Below are 17,097 nucleotides of genomic sequence, written 5' to 3'. Positions count from 1 at the left end.
TTCTGCAGATGGTTTCCAGCCAAATTACAGAGCCTTCAAAGTTGCTTGATTTCTTGTATTTTAAAATGTTGCTTTTCAGGAAATTGTTGACAGTGAAAAATATAGCTGTAACCTTCAGTTGTTTAATTAGTTCAGCCCCTTCTAATGTGGGATTAGAATCATAATATGTTTTTAGAAAATGATATTGTGGCAGAGCACAGGGTGTCTCTGCCACTTTAAGGGCCTGGAGCTGGCAGCCTCCCGGTGCCTGATTAGGGCAGCCATTTTGAGGCTTAGGCTGCTTATATAAACAAGGCAGTTTGGCTGCAGGAGGCCAGGCAGCAACATCGCCTGGCCGTAGGGCTGCTGTGAACGACCGGAGGTAAGGGGGAGCTGCAAGGGGTTGGCAGGAGGCTCCTGGTCCTGGGCATGACCTGAAACTGCACCCTGCCGGGAGTGGGTGGTCTGGTGGGGCTCTCAGTGGCGTGGGAGCCCCCAGGAAATGCCAGGCCAGTTATCACCCCGGTGAAAGGCGGGTCAGGGCGCCTTAACCCCTAGCTCCCACCACCACCGGGTGGGTTACCCTTGAGTTTGTTGGAGGGCCCAGATGGGCCAGTGTTGTGAGGAAAGTAGCTTTGGGGGGGCGAGGTAGCCCGGATGAAGGCGGAGTGGCCGCCTGATAGGAAGGATCAGAGAGGGTTCCTGTTAGGATGATTCTGGGGCCCAGTGTGGGGCCGGTGATGAGGAACACCATGATGCCATCTGCGAGGCTTGGGCTGTGGTGGTATTAGGGGAGGTCGGAGCCACAGAGCGCCCCTGGCATCAGGGCACTATAATGGGCAGCCTCCCGCTTAATTGACATCGATATATGAATCAATTATCATCAAAGGCGTGGCGGGCAAGATAAGCGGGCGGTTGCCCAGAGACAGGTGGGCGGGCCATGAAGAGCTCGGCCCTGAGTAGGCCCCTGTCACGGTGACAGGTGGGCGGGCCACAGAGTTTGGCCTCAGGAGGCGTCCCTGTCTCAGATATAAATATTTCAGGTCTGCTTTGTTTAAATACAAAATTTTAATTTATGGAGAGTTTTCAAACTTTTGAGAGACTGTGTGCAAAAATTGGCACTCGCCAGTTGCAAAGCTTTTATATTTTTGGGAAATCTTCAACAGAATCTCACTTGTGTTTGCTCTGACTTAATACAAATAACTGCTAGAAAAACATAGTAAAGTTAAAGAAAAAATTACTTTATTATATTAGAAGTTCCTTTTCCCCATAACTGACATGTTTTTCTGAAATTAGGAGAAAGCCCACTGCCCAACCTTTTGAAATTTTTTTTTGGATGAGGGAGACTAGGTTACAAACTGCAAAAACCAGAAAGATTTCAAAGTACAGTCTGTTGTTGTCAGATTAGTTTACACAACAAGTTTTCTGCCTTGGATGTGGACTATGGTTAGCCACAAAGCCAAGTGCTACAGTTAATATTTGAGGTTAGATTATTGAATGTACCAGATGACAGAAAGTTACATAGCCTGGGTACTCTGTTTAATACAAGTAGCTTTTTAAAGCAAAATGCCACACCATAAAACTGTTCCTACTACATTGATCTCTAACAGAGATAAACATTGAACAAAAGTGTAGTGCCATAATATGCAGCAAATTCAGGCTTTTTCAGATACATCATCCGGAGACAAGAATTCCCTGGTTGGCAGTACTCCACAGAGAAGGCCCAGGCCCCAATATCTTGAGGATGTGGCTCCACTGAAGAAAATTGCAGTGCTTTTACTAAGGCCAGGGTTTCTCTCTGGTGGTGATCTGTTTACTTGCCTGTTCTGACTGATACTTATGATGACAGCAAATGGAGAAGATGGAGAAAAATGTTGCCAAAGCAGCAAGTTTTATAAGATGTTATACATTAAAATCAACATCTTGAATTACTCCTAGCAGTGACGAGGAAGCCTGTACAGCTGAACAAGACCTATTGTAAATAGGTCAATGGGGCAATCTTCTGTGTGATTTTAAGGGTTAGCTACTGTGGCTTTTATTTGTTGTGCAAAAACCAAGAGATACAGCCATAAACACAGGTACTATAGTACACACTGCAGTAATCCAGCCTGAAGGTTACAAAGGCATACAGAGGTTTAGATATGAGAGAGATGGTAGAAAACGCCTACCCAGAAGGTACTTGAAGATGTTTTACACTCTGTGGCAGGGTGGCACTGTCGGTGCCTGACACTTTAAGGGCCGAACTAAGTGGCCAGCAGGTGCTTAATTGCGGGAGCTGTTTTAGATCCATGACTGCCTATATAAATGGGGCAGTTTGCTGCTGGCAGCCCAGACCAGTTACCACCCTGGTGAAAGGCAAGTAGGGGTGCCTTGACCCCAGCCCTCACCTTTGGGTGGGTCATATACCAACAGAGCAGGGTAGGCCAAGAAAGCTTCTGGAGGCACCTGAGCCTGCTGGGGGAGTGACCCCACAGGGCCAGGCATGCATCCAGAAGCACCTAAGCTGGGAATGAGGGACCCTGATCCCTAAGTGCAGGCAGGAGGTATAAACCCAACTGAGGGACTTGACTGGTCAATGCTGGGGCCAGGACCAGAAGGGTCAAAAGGGCCAGGGCCCACCGCCAGGGACGTCCATGATGAACAAAGAAGCTCAGGGTCCCAACTGGCCTGAGACTGGGTCAGGGCTTACATGGAAGCTGAAGGTCCCATGATTGGGGCCACAGCTAATGGGCAGAGGGGATGGTTGAGCCAACTGCCTGAGATGCCATCTGCAAGGCTTCGGCCACTGTGTAGGGGTGGAATGGAACTGCAGATAACCCCCCCAATACCAGGGTGTACAATGGGCAGCCTCCCACCTTAATTAACAACCTAATTAATTACAGCAAGGTGTAGCAGGCGAGACAGGTGGGCAGGATGCCCAGAGGCAGGTGGAGAACTAGCTCTCTGGCTAGCCAGGGACTCCCACCTTGCCACACACCCCTTAAGCCACTTTGAAATTTAAAAGCAGTCAGGGATCCAGAAGCACCCTCAAAATATCAGTCTTCTGAACAAAACAAATAACTCGGTAATGGGGGTAAGGATGATAACCATCCCCAGTTTCAATTGGGAATCTTCCTATCTCACCATCTCACTTCCACCTCATCAAGATTAAACTTTGCCAAGTTATCAGTTAGTGTTCTAGCTCCTAAAGCTAGCAGAAGTTACTTGTGCATGTGCAAGTAACTACATTTTAAAATGGTTGCTACTGTAGGAGCAAAAAGAAAAAAAAAAGGACTTTATCAAAGAAAAATACTTTTGTGGGGATTTTACACATGTACTTCCCACACAACCACAGGAATAGAAACATACAAAATACCAGGTGGTAAAGGGGTGGTGACAAAAAATATTTCCCTAGGGAAAGAAAGTTCATCAGAATTGGGAAATATATTTGAAGAGCTTACTACTTCCCAAGGTACCTTTCTAATATGGAACAATATTTTATATGCTACAGCCAAGGCTCAAAACCTCTGTGGGGTGTGTTTTTTTTCCTTTTTTTCCTTTTTTTTAAAAACTCAGTTACTGTTTTTATAAATAATGTCAAGCTTTATATGTAAATGTAGACAAGATATTTAAAGGGCTGTACATTGTCTTTTGGTAAGCAGGTTAAGGGATATATGTACCTTCCTGATTCTTTTTGGATATAAGCATATAATGTTGTATTATCTTAGATAATTGGGAGAGGGCTGCATGGTAAGATAATATAATCACTGAGATTGGTGATTAGAGCTGATGGGGAGTTTTTTTGTTGTTTTTTTTTGCTTAGAAAATGTGATGCTTTCACCAAAAAAAAATCTAATTTTGAAGTGCCATTGTGGTGCCCTGGCGATTGTAGTTCAGGTGGCTTGTGCTCTCATTCTGCTGTATAGGGTGGGCTTCATCTCCCAGCATTCACCACATTATTTTGAAGAGAAGTGGCACATCATGGCAGTTTCATGACTGTGACAACTGAGGGAAGAGAGCGTTCAGCTGTGCAATCCAGTCCATTGGGGAGAAACAGAAGTATCAGGCACATTCTGGGACAATGTCTCCTGGTTAGCACAACCCTGGTAGAAATTCTACAGCAACTTCAGATCAGTGCATGGGAGCTAGGTTGGGACTGTAGGGTAAACAGATCTGTTGCAATTTCTTTCTTTTTTCTCCGACAAAGTGGCCACAATGGAAAGAATAACACTGATCATTAAATGAGAGAGTCAGTTAGGCAGAAGGCAGTGTAGATTTGTACTTTATACACTAACTATATCTATAGCATAAGCCAGGGCTACCCAACTTCAAATGGGCCAGGGGCCACCTGAGCTGGGGCCATGGGCCCTGGGAGCCACATGCCCCACCCTTCCACCCAGGTACCCCTGCTGCTGCTCTCTGTGTGCCCCCCACTGTTGCTCTCCACATCAGCTCCCTGCTCCACCTCCTTGCCTGGGAATCCCAACTTACCCTTAGATTCCTGGCTGCAAGCTCCCACGTACAGTATTTTGCTGGGGCTGCAGGCTGTGCCATGCTTCACTGCCCCACCCTCGAAGGCAGGGGTAGGAAGGGGAAGCCAGAGGAAGGTGAGCCTGGAGCCCTGGCTGCTGGTGGGATGAGGGGAATGATGGCTGGGTGGGAGCTCAGGCACAGCAATTTAACTCCTTGGGGGCTATATGTGACGTGGGCCACCAGTTGCTTTCATAAGCAGTGTGCTTACTGATGAAATAAGCTTGCCACTTATGAAAGCTTATGCTACACACCTCTGATTTAGTCCATGGCTATCCAGTTCGCAAATGGCTGTGGGCCACTTGGGTGCAGGCCAAGTATTCCTGTGCCTGCTGCACAGATGCACTGCCCTCCTACATCAAGCTGCCCACATACACCCTCCCATTCCCTTCCTGTAGTTCACGACCCACCTCTCTCTCTGGGGCTGCATGGCACCTCACATGGATACTCCTCCCCCCTCAGCCTCTGCCCCCCTCTGTAGTGCTATAGTGAACCCCCATGGGTATTTCCCCTTCTGAGTGCTCTGCATGGGTCCCTGCCTCCCTCCTGAGCTTTCTGGGCTGTGGATTGCGCTGCCATTCTCTGGGTCACCCTGGGGGTGGAGGCAGGAAGGTGAGGGAGGTGGGGCCTGGAGCCTTTGCTTGCTTCTCCTTTGCAGCCAGAGCAGTAGGGGAGCAGTGGCCAGGTGGGAGCCCAGGGGGCTGGGCCACAAATTAACCTGTCATGGGCTGCATGTGGCCCACAGGCTGCGAGCCTTACTTAGTCTTTTAGGTGCAAATCTACCCTGCCTTCTGCCTGACAGTTAAATGGACACCTTAAAGTTTCAGAGTTAACCATCAGTGAAGAGCACTGTTTGCACCTCTGAAAGCTATTATATACCCTGTGCACAACACTGTATCTAGACTTCTGGGGGCCCCTGGCAAACTTTTAGTATTAGGCCCTCCTTCACCAGAGGTAATGTTAACAATAATTTTAAAATTACCATTTTTTGGGTCCTCTTTCCATCCGGGCCCCAGACAGCCGCCTGGTTCTCCCATGCCTGTGTCCAACCCTGCCTGTGCAAACTGAGGAAGGCAATCCTACATTGATTTGAACTTTGTTAACATTTTCCAAATTATCTTTGCAAACATGTGGATTAGAAACATATATTTTAAAAATTCAACTTTGTTGTCTGGAGCAGAACTCTTCTGCATATTCTATGGCCTCAGAAATGCAGAACACACAGCATCTGTTACGTTCTGTCACTGTTGTTTTGTGGGCGTGTGTGTGTGTGTGTGTGTGTGTGTGTATACACGTGTACAAATGAATGTGAATTAAGTATTGGCCTGCAATATCTTTTGCTTTCAGGTCTCCTCCATTCTGATTTATTGTATGCTTTGCCATGTTTTTGCTAAGCCAAAATTCTTAAAGTTAGTTTGCATTCATATGTTTTTACCAATAGCTTGGTTTGTTTCCAGTATCTTTGCAAGTGTTAACGACACAAGTGCCTGCTGCATCTGACATTTCCATGGAACTCAGCTTTATTACTCTCTGGTGGTTTCCTAAGACAAAAACTAATGTTCCTGCCAGTTCCAGCAATATAGGTTCAATTGCATTCCAAGAAAAAAACAAACATATTACTTTGCGCCTTGGCAGGCTTGAAGACTCCAAACCCCCAACTCCCACACTGTCACCATTGTAAGTACATGAGTATCATGTAGAAATGTTTGATTGTGCCCTGGCACTTGAAAAGCAGATGCACTATTAAAAACAAAACAGTATATTAATCATGCTAGGAAAGGATAAAGCTTCAAGTATGGTATACTTGGTATACTTCAGACCATGGTATTCTTGGTATGCTGTAACAATAAAGCCACAGTGTTGCAGACAGTGCTGTAAGTCACAGAGCTGGGAATACCTCTCTATGAAATTATTATCTATTCAAAACCAGGCTCCAAAGGAAGTCTAAAGGTGTAGTTTCACTGCATGCATAGTTAGGATGTGTCAGAGGCTGTGACTCCTCTGTAAGCAGCGTGCTGCACAGCCATGGGAGAGAAGAGAGTGCTGTTTTTCAGAAGTCTCCTCTGACTGCTGATGCAGCGAGCACTGTGGAAAGATTCTGAAATAAGTATTTAGCCTTTTTTTTCTTGGCAGTGAGATCATTGTGACCCAGGTAGGATCTCTGAGAGACGGGCAGTGACAGATTGAAATGAGGGACTGTGGAGAAAGCAGGAGCAGCATTTCGGACCATGTGAAAATGAAATATTACCTTTTAAATTAAAAGTGTCTCTGTCAGTGAGAGAGATTGTGTTTGTGAAAAATGTCTGGGAACAGAAAAGTGTTGGGCTCTAGCAAATACCACTAATTACTCTCCCACGTTTTAAATTCCAGACCCCATCAGGGTCCAGAATCACTAAGGGATATAAAGCCTCTGTAGTAAAGTCCCTAGCTTTCCACCAGTCCACGGGAATCAATTAGGCAAACCTCAGGAATCTCTCTTCCCTTTCCTCCAATAGCATGTGGTGGCAGGATGATCTGCCTCATTAACATTTAGTGGGTTATCAATTTCCCTTTTCAGGGAAAATTAACAAAAAAGTTTTAGGAAATTCTTGTATTTTATCTTCCAAATGAAATGCTAAGGCCTCCAAATACCTTTTGCCATTGTTTGTGAGGGAAATCATAAATCCTATTTGTATGCAGCAAACAGTTCAATTTCAAATGTTACATCCCTAGTAACACTTAGTGTTCCTAAGTGAGGGGCAGGACAATGCTCTCACTGGGATTGTAGAGAGACAGCAGCAAGGCACCAGACTGCCATGCGTAGACCCTGAGATCGTGCAGAGTCACTTGGAGGAACTGGATGCCTTTAAGTCGGCAGGCCCGGATGAGCTCCATCCGAGGGTACTGAAGGCACTGGCTGATGTTATTGCACAGCCACTGATGGTAATATTTGAACACTCGTGGCACACAGGCCAGGTCCCGGAGGACTGGAAAAGGGCCAATGTGGTCCCCATTTTCAAGAAGGGGAGGAAGGAGGACCTGGGCAACTATAGGCCAGTCAGTCTCAACTCCATCCTAGGCAAAGTCTTCAAAAAAAATTATCAAGGCTCACATTTGCGAGAGCCCGGCAGGACAAATTATGCTGAAGGGAAACCAGCACGGGTTCGTAGCAGGTAGATCATGCCTGACTAATCTAGTCTCTTTTTATGACCAGGTTACAAAACGCCTGGATGCAGGAGTAGGGGTTGATGTCGTATACTTAGACTTCAGGAAGGCCTTCAATACGATATCCCACACCATACTGGTGAACAAGTTAAGAGGCTGTGACTTGGATGACTACACAGTCTAGTGGGTGGCGATTGGCTAGAAGGTCGCACCCAGAGAGTCGTAGTGGATGGGTCGGTATCGACCTGGAAGGGTGTGGGCAGTGGGGTCCCGCAGGGCTTGGTCCTTGGACCGATACTCTTCAATATCTTCATCAGCAACTTGGACGAGGGAGTGAAGTGTACTCTGTCCGAGTTTGTGGATGACACAAAACTGTGGGGAGAAGTGGACACGCCGGAGGGCAGGGAACAACTACAAGCAGACCTGGACAGGTTGGACACGTGGGCGGAAAACAACAGAATGCAGTTCAACAAGGAGAAATGCAAAGTGCTGCACCTAGGGAGGAAAAATGTCCAGCATACCTACTGCCTAGGGAATGACTTGCTTGGTGGAATGGAAGCGGAAAGGGATCTTGGAGTCCTAGTGGACTCCAAGATGAACATGAGTCGGCAGTGTGACGAAGCCATCAGAAAAGCTTATGGCACTTTATCATGCATCAGCAGATGCACGATGAACAGATCCAAGGAGGTGATACTTCCCTCTATCGGGCGCTAGTCAGACCGCAGTTAGAGTACTGCGTGCAGTTTTGGGCACCACACTTCAAGAGGGATGTGGATAACCTGGAGAGGGTCCAGAGAAGGGCCACTTGTATGGTTAAGGGCTTACAGGCCAAGCCCCAGGAGGAGAGACTGGGGCACCTGGACCTCTTCAGCCTCCGCAAGAGAAGGTTGAGAGGCGACCTTGTGGCTGCCTATAAGTTCATCACGGGGGCACAGAAGGGAATTGGTGAGGTTTTATTCACCAAGGCGCCCCCGGGGGGTGCAAGAAATAATGGCCACGAGCTAGCAGAGAGCAGATTTAGACTAGACATTAGGAAGAACTTCTTCACAGTTCGAGTGGCCAAGGTCTGGAATGGGCTCCCAAGGGAGGCGGTGCTCTCCCCTACTCTGGGGATCTTCAAGAGGAGGTTAGATAAGCATCTAGCTGGGGTCATCTGAACCCAGCACTCTTTCCTGCCTATGCAGGGGGTCGGACTCGATGATCTATTGAGGTCCCTTCCGACCCTAGAATCTATGAATCTATGAATCCCCAAAATAAAGAAGATGATGGTGGGGAGACAATGGTAGAAAGTGTATGTAATGAGGAGGGTATGTGTATATACATATATGTGTATATATATTTATATAATAAACATGACTTCCTCAATATGTATATACTATATACATATAAATACTTTGATAATTTTACAGTAATAGAAAATTTTGTTTTTTACATATTTTATAATACTGGTATAGGATACCAAAAAGTCCTCGAAACTCACTTATTTAATGTTACCTTCCAGTTCCAAATTGAACCATTAGATGGGGCAAATGACTATGGTGTGGCATACCCTTTAGGTGAAAGTTAGCTAACATTGCACAATTAGGAACTCTGAATATGCAGGAAGAAGGTGAATTTTGTTAAAAGTATAGAGTTAACCTGTGTGAAACAAGGAGTTGTTCCAGTTGTTATTCTTACTGGTTACCTTTAATAAGTATTAGACCATGCAGGCTCTCTGTCCACTCAATGGGGGCTCTGTTGTTTAATTCCTTTGCTTTTATTTAATCCAATGATATATTTTACCACATATGGGCATTTGAATTTTATTTATTATTAATTTTTACATTACAGGAGCATGCAAAATGTTGGGAAGAGTGATGATTAGCATAAATCTTGTTAGCCTTAATATGTTGTTTCAGTTTTTGTAGAGGTGCACTGATACATCGGTCCAATATCGGATCAGCACTGATATAAAAAAAATTGTCTGCATCGGAAATCAGCCTGATTTGGCTGATAATTTGGCCGATAAATGGCCCATGCTTGTGCGCAGCTGCAGCGCAGTATGCAGGTGGCGAGGAGCACAGCCCGGCAGCACTGAGAGCTGTGTGCAGCTGGTAAGTCTGTGGTGGAAGGGGAGGGGGAAGAGAAAGGGCATGCGGGGGGCACATCAAGGCCCCTGCAGTGAGGGAGGAGTGTGGCTAGGGCAGGCAGACAAGGGATGGAGCTGCGGGTCATCCAAGGGGGGCGGGGAAACGGCTCCCACTGCTGCGTGCCACTTGTCCGGGAGAGCATGGGGGGGGTGCACCCCAGATATGTGTGGGGCGAGCTGAGGCTGGGGCTGCACCAGGATCTTCCCAGTGGGGGGATGGGGTGGGCTGCACTCAGGGCGGGTGGCAGCGGCACTGGGAGGGGGCTACAGGGGGGACTGCAGCCACCCCAAAATTTGCTGTAGCCCTCCAACCCCCCTCCCAGCACCGCTGCCACCCACCCCGAGCGCAATGCAGCCCAGCCCCACACTGGGAAGAGCCTGCCCCACCCCACACAGATCCAGGGGCACACTCCCCCCCCCACCCATGCCCTCTGAGATGAGCAGCAAGAGCAGCAGCAGGAGCCATGAGACCCATGGCTCCTGGACGAGAGGCGGTGGGAGCTGCCCCCCCCCCACACCTCCTGAATGAACCGCGGCACCATCCCATGCCCTCCCTACCCTAGCTGGCCAGCAGTTGCCCCAGCCCCACTCCTCCCTTACTGCAGGGGCCTTGATCTATGTCCCCCACAACGCCCATTCCCTCCCTCCTTCCCTTCTACCACAACAGGCTTACCAGCTGGACACTGCTCTTCAAGCTGCCAGGCTGGTATTGGCAATTGGATCAGTATGGGCCGATATGCCTCCTTAAAAATCATCTATAGGTATTGGCCCCCAAAATCTCTATTGGTGCACCCCTAAGGTTTTGTTAAGATATCCCTGCAACTAACCAGGGGTGTTAGTTCAGTGAATCCACACAGTATTTGCAGATTAAGCTTTTTTTTCTCACTTGTTATCTGGACTCTTTAAAAATACATTGATTTCTGGAAACGTATTGATTCTGCCAGTAGTCCACTAACACCCACCAACAGTGGTCTAACATGCTATGCAGCTTTAATGCTCCTCAGTTAAATTGCCAGAACTTTTTTAGTCAAATTCTAAAATGTAAAACAGAAAAATGCAGCAAGTGCATGAGAGAGATCCCCATGTTTAAAAGAGTATATCTTTTAAGATGAATAGGTTGACTTGTTTGTTTTTTCACTGTATGATTATTTTATTGGGGTTTATTTTTTACACCACTAATTTATCTATTAATGAAAGGATTGCTCTGAACTGGTTTAAGCTAAGGCCTTTTTTTCCTGTCACGCACAGAGAAGGAAATGCTGCAATATGCTGGATTAGTTTGTTCGCTTTTCATTGTTTTCTTTTGTAGCAGTAATCCGTTTAACTATGGTATGCTGAGTTTATCTGATTAGCACTAAATGAGTAAAGGGAATAGGGGAAATGTTGCTTGAATCTGAGCAACTTATGCCAGCAAAGTTGTTTTTTTTTTAGTACATTCCCCCTCTTTTTCAATACTTGAACTTTCCTGACCTTTCAAGCTTCTTTCCTCACCATCAGGTCTTTCCCATATGCAGTGCACTCTCTTGGTGTTTTAACTGTCAGGAGTATCAGCATGATTAGCTATGTTCTTTTCACTGCTCATTGATCACAACAATAAATCCTATCCAACAGTGTTTGACAGTTGCAGACTTACAGAAGTTCAGCAGTTGACATGTTCACTTTAATGCCTTTCTAGGAAACATTTTCATCAAAAGAATGTAAAAATGATCATGATTTTTATAGTTGATTTTTAAAGTAAAAGCACTTGCTATATTTATAAGCAATAATATGATATGTTGTATATCATTTACTTGGATAATTTTTTTAGTATTTACATCTAATGGGGATTTTCTGTTGTTCTCTATTTTAAACAACTTTAGAAATCATATTTATTGACGTCTTTACAAGATGTAACAGTTCAAACTCCTGTGAATCCTCATTAAGAAAAAAACATATGCATTGGTTTTTCCTGTTTAATTATTTCCCTACTACTGCTTTATTACTTTCATACAGTATTCTAAGGAGATCTTTTTTTGCTAGTTAAATTCAGGTGATTACAGATATTTTCCCCTTGATTTGCATGTAAGATTCCACTTTTGTTGAAGTTCTAGATGCACATAAATGAAGGGATATAAATATTTGAGTGTGTAAAGATAAAAATATTTGAAAATAGAAACCTACAGAGAGATAGAAGGAGAAAGTGTGAGTGATCATTTAAAATATTTCCAATATGGCATATCTTTCCAGTTAAAAATGGAATATTTTTGTAGGAATGATACTAAATTACCTTCTAAAATACATAGTAATTTCTTATAATTAATTTAATCTTACTTAGTAATTTCTTATAATTTTAAACATCTGTCAACTGGAGGCAAATTGTAACTGAGACCTTGATCCTGCAAACACTTCATGTGCATGCTTAACTTTATGTAAGTGAGCAATACTGTTGAAGTCTGTGAAGCTACTTAGGTTTATAGAGCCATACATTCCAGATCTGGGGCCTAAATGTGTGCCTCCATTAGAAACTGAACACCATAGGGTTAAAATGTTACTTACCTCCAACAGCTGATCATCGAATTATACTGGAAAAGGCTCAAGGGAAATGAAAATGCAATGAATAGTTTGCCTGTTAGTTTGTTTTTAAAAGGAGCATGATTTCTATGTGAAATAAAAGCAATACTAAGAAAAATCATGTAAACACAAGTTATAGATGCATTAAGAAACTAGAGAAGTATGATAGAAGACCATAAAAGATTTGGCTTAGAACTATTAAATGGAATAACAAAAGCAAAGTTGTGTCTAGTTTGATGTAAAAGAGAGCACGTTTTAGGAAACTTTGGACACTGACTGAACAAAGAATAATACAGATACTAAAGTTACTAACAAATATATAAAAAAGTAGGTAAAAGGAAAAGGAAAAATCCTGAAGTATTGACTAGAACAGGGGCAGGCAAAATACAGTCTTTGGGCCAGATCTGGCCTGCCAGGCCATTCTGTCTGGCCCTCAGCACCCCTAAAATATTTAGAAAATGTATATTTATCTGCCCCAGCAGCCTGTCAAAGCTGACAAGAGCCAGGGGCAGTAGGACCCAAGGGGAGCCTCAGTAGGACTGAACAGCCCAGCCCTGCCCACTCCCAGCCATTTCACTCCCTTCCTGCTCCTGCCCTGCTCCAGCACCATGTGGCTGCTGGTTGCATCGACTGACCAGGGAGCATGGGGCCGTGCTGGTACAGGGGTGTGTGTATGTGTATGCGCATGTGCGTGTGTGTGTGTGTGTGTGTGTGTGTGTATGTGTGCAGGCAGGGATGGTGTGGGTGTGGACAGGGGCAGAGTGCATGTGTGTGTTCATAGGCTCAGTCTCACACACACACCCCACCATACACATGCACCCACACCCCCCTTGCGCTGCCATACACGCACACCCCCCACATCCTGTCACACCCCAGGCACCCAGCACCCAACAGACCCCATACCCACCCACACCCCACATATCCACACACACATCCACATGCTCCCTCACCCCATACACACACAGCCCCCCACAAACCTATAACCACCCCCCACAGTATACAAGAGTAAGACTTCATTTTAAGCTATTGTGCAGTCACTTCTATGTACACTGCACAACCACATATAAATCAGGACAAAAATATTTTTTGAAACCAAATTAATGAATGCTGGAGATGTTCACTTTTTAGAATATAATTTGGTATTTTTCTGGTTCCAAGATGGGAAAACCTCTTGGTGAAAGGAGTATTTCTGGGGGCAAAGGGCGGGACTTCTGGTGGCAAAGGTCAGGGGTTAGAGGGCAGGACTTCTAGTCACAAGATGGCATCTGGAGGTGGAGCATCTGTCAAGGGGCGGGGCTACCAATGTGGCCTTCGACAGCTTGCCAAAACTCGGTAAGCAGCCTTCTGCCCTAAATAATTGCCTGCCCTGGACTAGAATCTAAAAAAGGGGAGCACAGAAAAATCTCAAATACAGTTGCAGCAGAGGAAGCCATAAATAGAAAAACATTTTATAACATAATTCTTTGTCATAGGACTAAATTGATGATAAATTCATTCTAGCTGTTTTGTTGCTTTTTGCAGGTTTGCAGTTATGTGTGGTTATATGTCTGAATTTGAAAGTATGCAAAACAAAATCAAGAATGGTTATCTCTTTAAGGTATGTTTTAGTAATATTGTTAGCAACTATTCATTTACTTTACTTTGCTCTGACCATTTCAAACTCAGGGTTTCCAGGCAAGTAACAAAGCCTTAGGGAGAGTTAAAATGCAAATGATTATGATTAAGAAATGATTAAGAAATTATTTGTACATGCATCTACCTTGTATTACTTAATAGCCTTCAAATTAGAAGGATTTAACTGTGGCTAACTTAAAAACTACAAGATTTTTGCAGTTGCTTTTGACCTAAGCAGTCAAAGTGGGAGGGTGTAGAAGAGGAAAGGGGAAGGGATTGTGTTTTTGTAATTATTTTTAAAAACTGTAGAAAATTAAAATAAATTTAGCAGTATGGGGAGTACCTGTAGTATTTCTGTGTCTTCACATTAGCCTTGGAAATGTGATATTTGGGTTAGCATTTCCCATTTGAATACCCTTATACAGCTCATATGCAGAAAATTGGGTACAGTACTAACATTTCACTTTGATTTTAATTTATCCTTGTAACATGAAAAATGTGTTCACAGGACTCTGTCCTAAATTGCTCCCTCCTCTTGCACTACATCTGTTCCGGGGACCCTCATCTGCTCATATACCTTCTGTTTTAATCCTTACGCAAACGACCTATAAATCTACTTGAGGATCCCAGTTCTGCCACCCAGTCTGATATTTCAGTTTCTCTCCAACATTTTCTCCTGGATGCCATTCAGGAAAGTTGAAGCCCCTCAGTCACTTGCTGCCCTGCCTTGTGGCCAAGTGGATAGTGGCAGGGGAGAATGCTGTGGCAAGCAGCACTGGTACCCTTTATTTTAACATTCAGGGTGGCCTTTTGCACAGCATTATCATTGTTTCCTCTGTACCTCCAATGTTTGGGTACCATTAGAGACTTCGTTTTTATTTACTACACAAAACCATGGGTGCGCATTGCATTTTGTAAAACAAAGAATGAATGGACTCTGAACTTGCCTATACAGTAGGCAGAGTACTCTGCAAAGTTAGATAAATAAACTGAAGGAAATTCATTCTCAAACGTGCATTCTCTCATTCAGGAATAACGTGGTCATAGTACGCTGAAGTTTAATCCTCCAAGGATTTAACTGGATTGAACTAAAGCCATTCTCCTGCTAAATGAGTGCATCTACACGCTCTCAACATATGCATAAAATCTTCACCCTTTGGGTGATTAATTTGAACATAACAGAATATCCCCCTGTACAAAAGCTTTCTTTAGGTATATGCATTACATTGCAAATAGCAACCCTTCCAATTAACATCACACACGTTTATGTCAATAAGGTAGATTGTGTCAATGAAGTTGCTTCCTGTAGGCAAAATGATTAATTACCTACATAAAAAATGTATTATTTAGGTTTGGACTTGGAATGCCATGAAGTACTGTCATTCTAATACAAATCTCATTCCAAGGGCTTTCCTTTCTTAACAGTGGCAAGTAAATTAAGCCCATAATGTTTGGAGATATAGTTAATGGAGAGAGGAAAGGAATAGATTGTAACAAAATACAGTTTACAAGACAACGTTTAAAAGGGAAATAAATACTGCAGTTGTAAACAGAGTTCACAAAGAATCTCAAATGTTAGCAGCAAAATTTTCTGTGCTGTTTTTCTTCTGAGGCATAATTGGCTAAAATTACATGAATAACAGAAATATGGGGATTACAGTAAATAATAGATTGAAAAATATTTATTTAAATAATTTGCACACAACTAGATGAAATAGGTAGATCATAGATCTACAAGTCCACATGAACAGTTCAGTTAAAATTAGTGTAGTTTATGCCGGTATGTTACTGGTTGTCTTCCTTAAAAAGAAATAGTAGAAAAGAGAAATTTATAGGATCTCATAATTGAATTATTTTAGGAAGAAAATGATAAATCAGGTCTCAAAAGAATTTCATTAATTAAGACAAAGAAAGAGAAAAAAATTACCTGGGTTTGAAGGAAACACCTTATTTATTTATTTATTGTCCTTACACATCCTTACACCTCTTCTCACATGCAACACTTCAAGGGTTGGTCATAAGTGTATGATAACTATAAAGAAAAAAGGGAGTTTTCTCACTGGGTTGTTATAGTTAAATTTTGTAATACAAATATAACTATAGTTTACATTCAGTAGTTTGGGGTAAGTCTACTTATTTTATTCTGTTATAAAGAACTTGCTATTTGGTAGACATCAGATTGTTTCCTAATTGCACAAACCCTAGTAAGTTATATGCAGTCATTAAATTACTGCTTTTGTGACATTATTCTCCAAGCAAAAGCTTTTACCAATTAAAATATTTACATATTATTAGAACAAAACTGTAGTAAAAGCAGTCACGTAAGGGAATTTCAATAAATCTTCCCGATTTGCAAGGCAATTTTAAAGAATTTGAAGACAACTGCCAAAGAGAAGTGAATGGCCAAAGTAACATTATCTTTTGATCTTCTTTTTAACAGGAACATCTGGACAAAGCAATCGAACTTAAGCCTCAAGATCCTTTTTTATATTACCTAAATGGAAGGTGGTGCTATTCCGTAAGTTGTTTTGTATATCAGACCTTTGACCTAAGTGTATTGAAACATGATCGTACAGTTTAAATGGAATAACTGGACCTGAGACAAATGACACATTTATTGAAGTATAAACTTTAACATTTTCAACAAAGCATTGTAGTATATGCTTCATGAAATAATTTACGTGATTATTACATGAATGCAGTCAGTTATTTCTTCCTATCATTATTACATATGATAAATGTACTCCCTTGCACTCCCTAATTTTCTTTTATAGTAAGAATATTGGTGAAATTCCTACTAAGATTTTTTTGCCTTTGTTCCTCATCAGTAAAATGGGAATAATGATATATCTTTATCTCACAAGGGTTTTGTGAAGTCATGAATTAAAGAACCTGAGGCACTAGTGATGGGGCTATAAAAATAAGGCTTTTTAGTGGAGAAAGATAGTTAGCTGTGTTAATCTAAATTCAAGCAGAAGGCAGAGCAAGGCAGCAGCTTAGAGACTAACTGCTTCAGAGAGATATTTAAGCTTCTGTAGGTGACAGCCTATTTTGTCAAATGCTATGGACTTCCAGAAAGCAGGGTTTCCATATAGAAGGGAATTTAAATACAAAGGATAGGGGGAGGGAGCACTGCTGAGAGAGAGGAAAGTGGGTTGAGTAGGTCAACAGTG

The 17,097-nt window shown here is 43.2% G+C and overlaps 1 protein-coding gene across 5 annotated transcripts in view; it reads left to right on the top strand.

The window, feature by feature from the left end:
- RMDN2 (regulator of microtubule dynamics 2) overlaps window positions 1-17,097 on the top strand; it is a 68,466-nt gene that overhangs the window by 19,223 nt on the left and 32,146 nt on the right. For all 5 annotated transcript variants that reach the window (XM_059716431.1, XM_014600074.3, XM_019500567.2 and 2 more), the window contains exons 6-7: window positions 13,832-13,907; window positions 16,365-16,442. In XM_059716431.1, the coding sequence (XP_059572414.1) occupies window positions 13,832-13,907; window positions 16,365-16,442 (154 nt within the window). The remainder of the gene's footprint in view (window positions 1-13,831; window positions 13,908-16,364; window positions 16,443-17,097) is intronic.

The sequence above is a fragment of the Alligator mississippiensis genome, chromosome 1 (assembly GCF_030867095.1).
Source record: "Alligator mississippiensis isolate rAllMis1 chromosome 1, rAllMis1, whole genome shotgun sequence".
NCBI classification, from domain to species: domain Eukaryota; kingdom Metazoa; phylum Chordata; order Crocodylia; family Alligatoridae; genus Alligator; species Alligator mississippiensis.
Note: the sequence above shows the minus strand (reverse complement) of the source record. Positions and strands in the feature narration are given on the sequence as shown.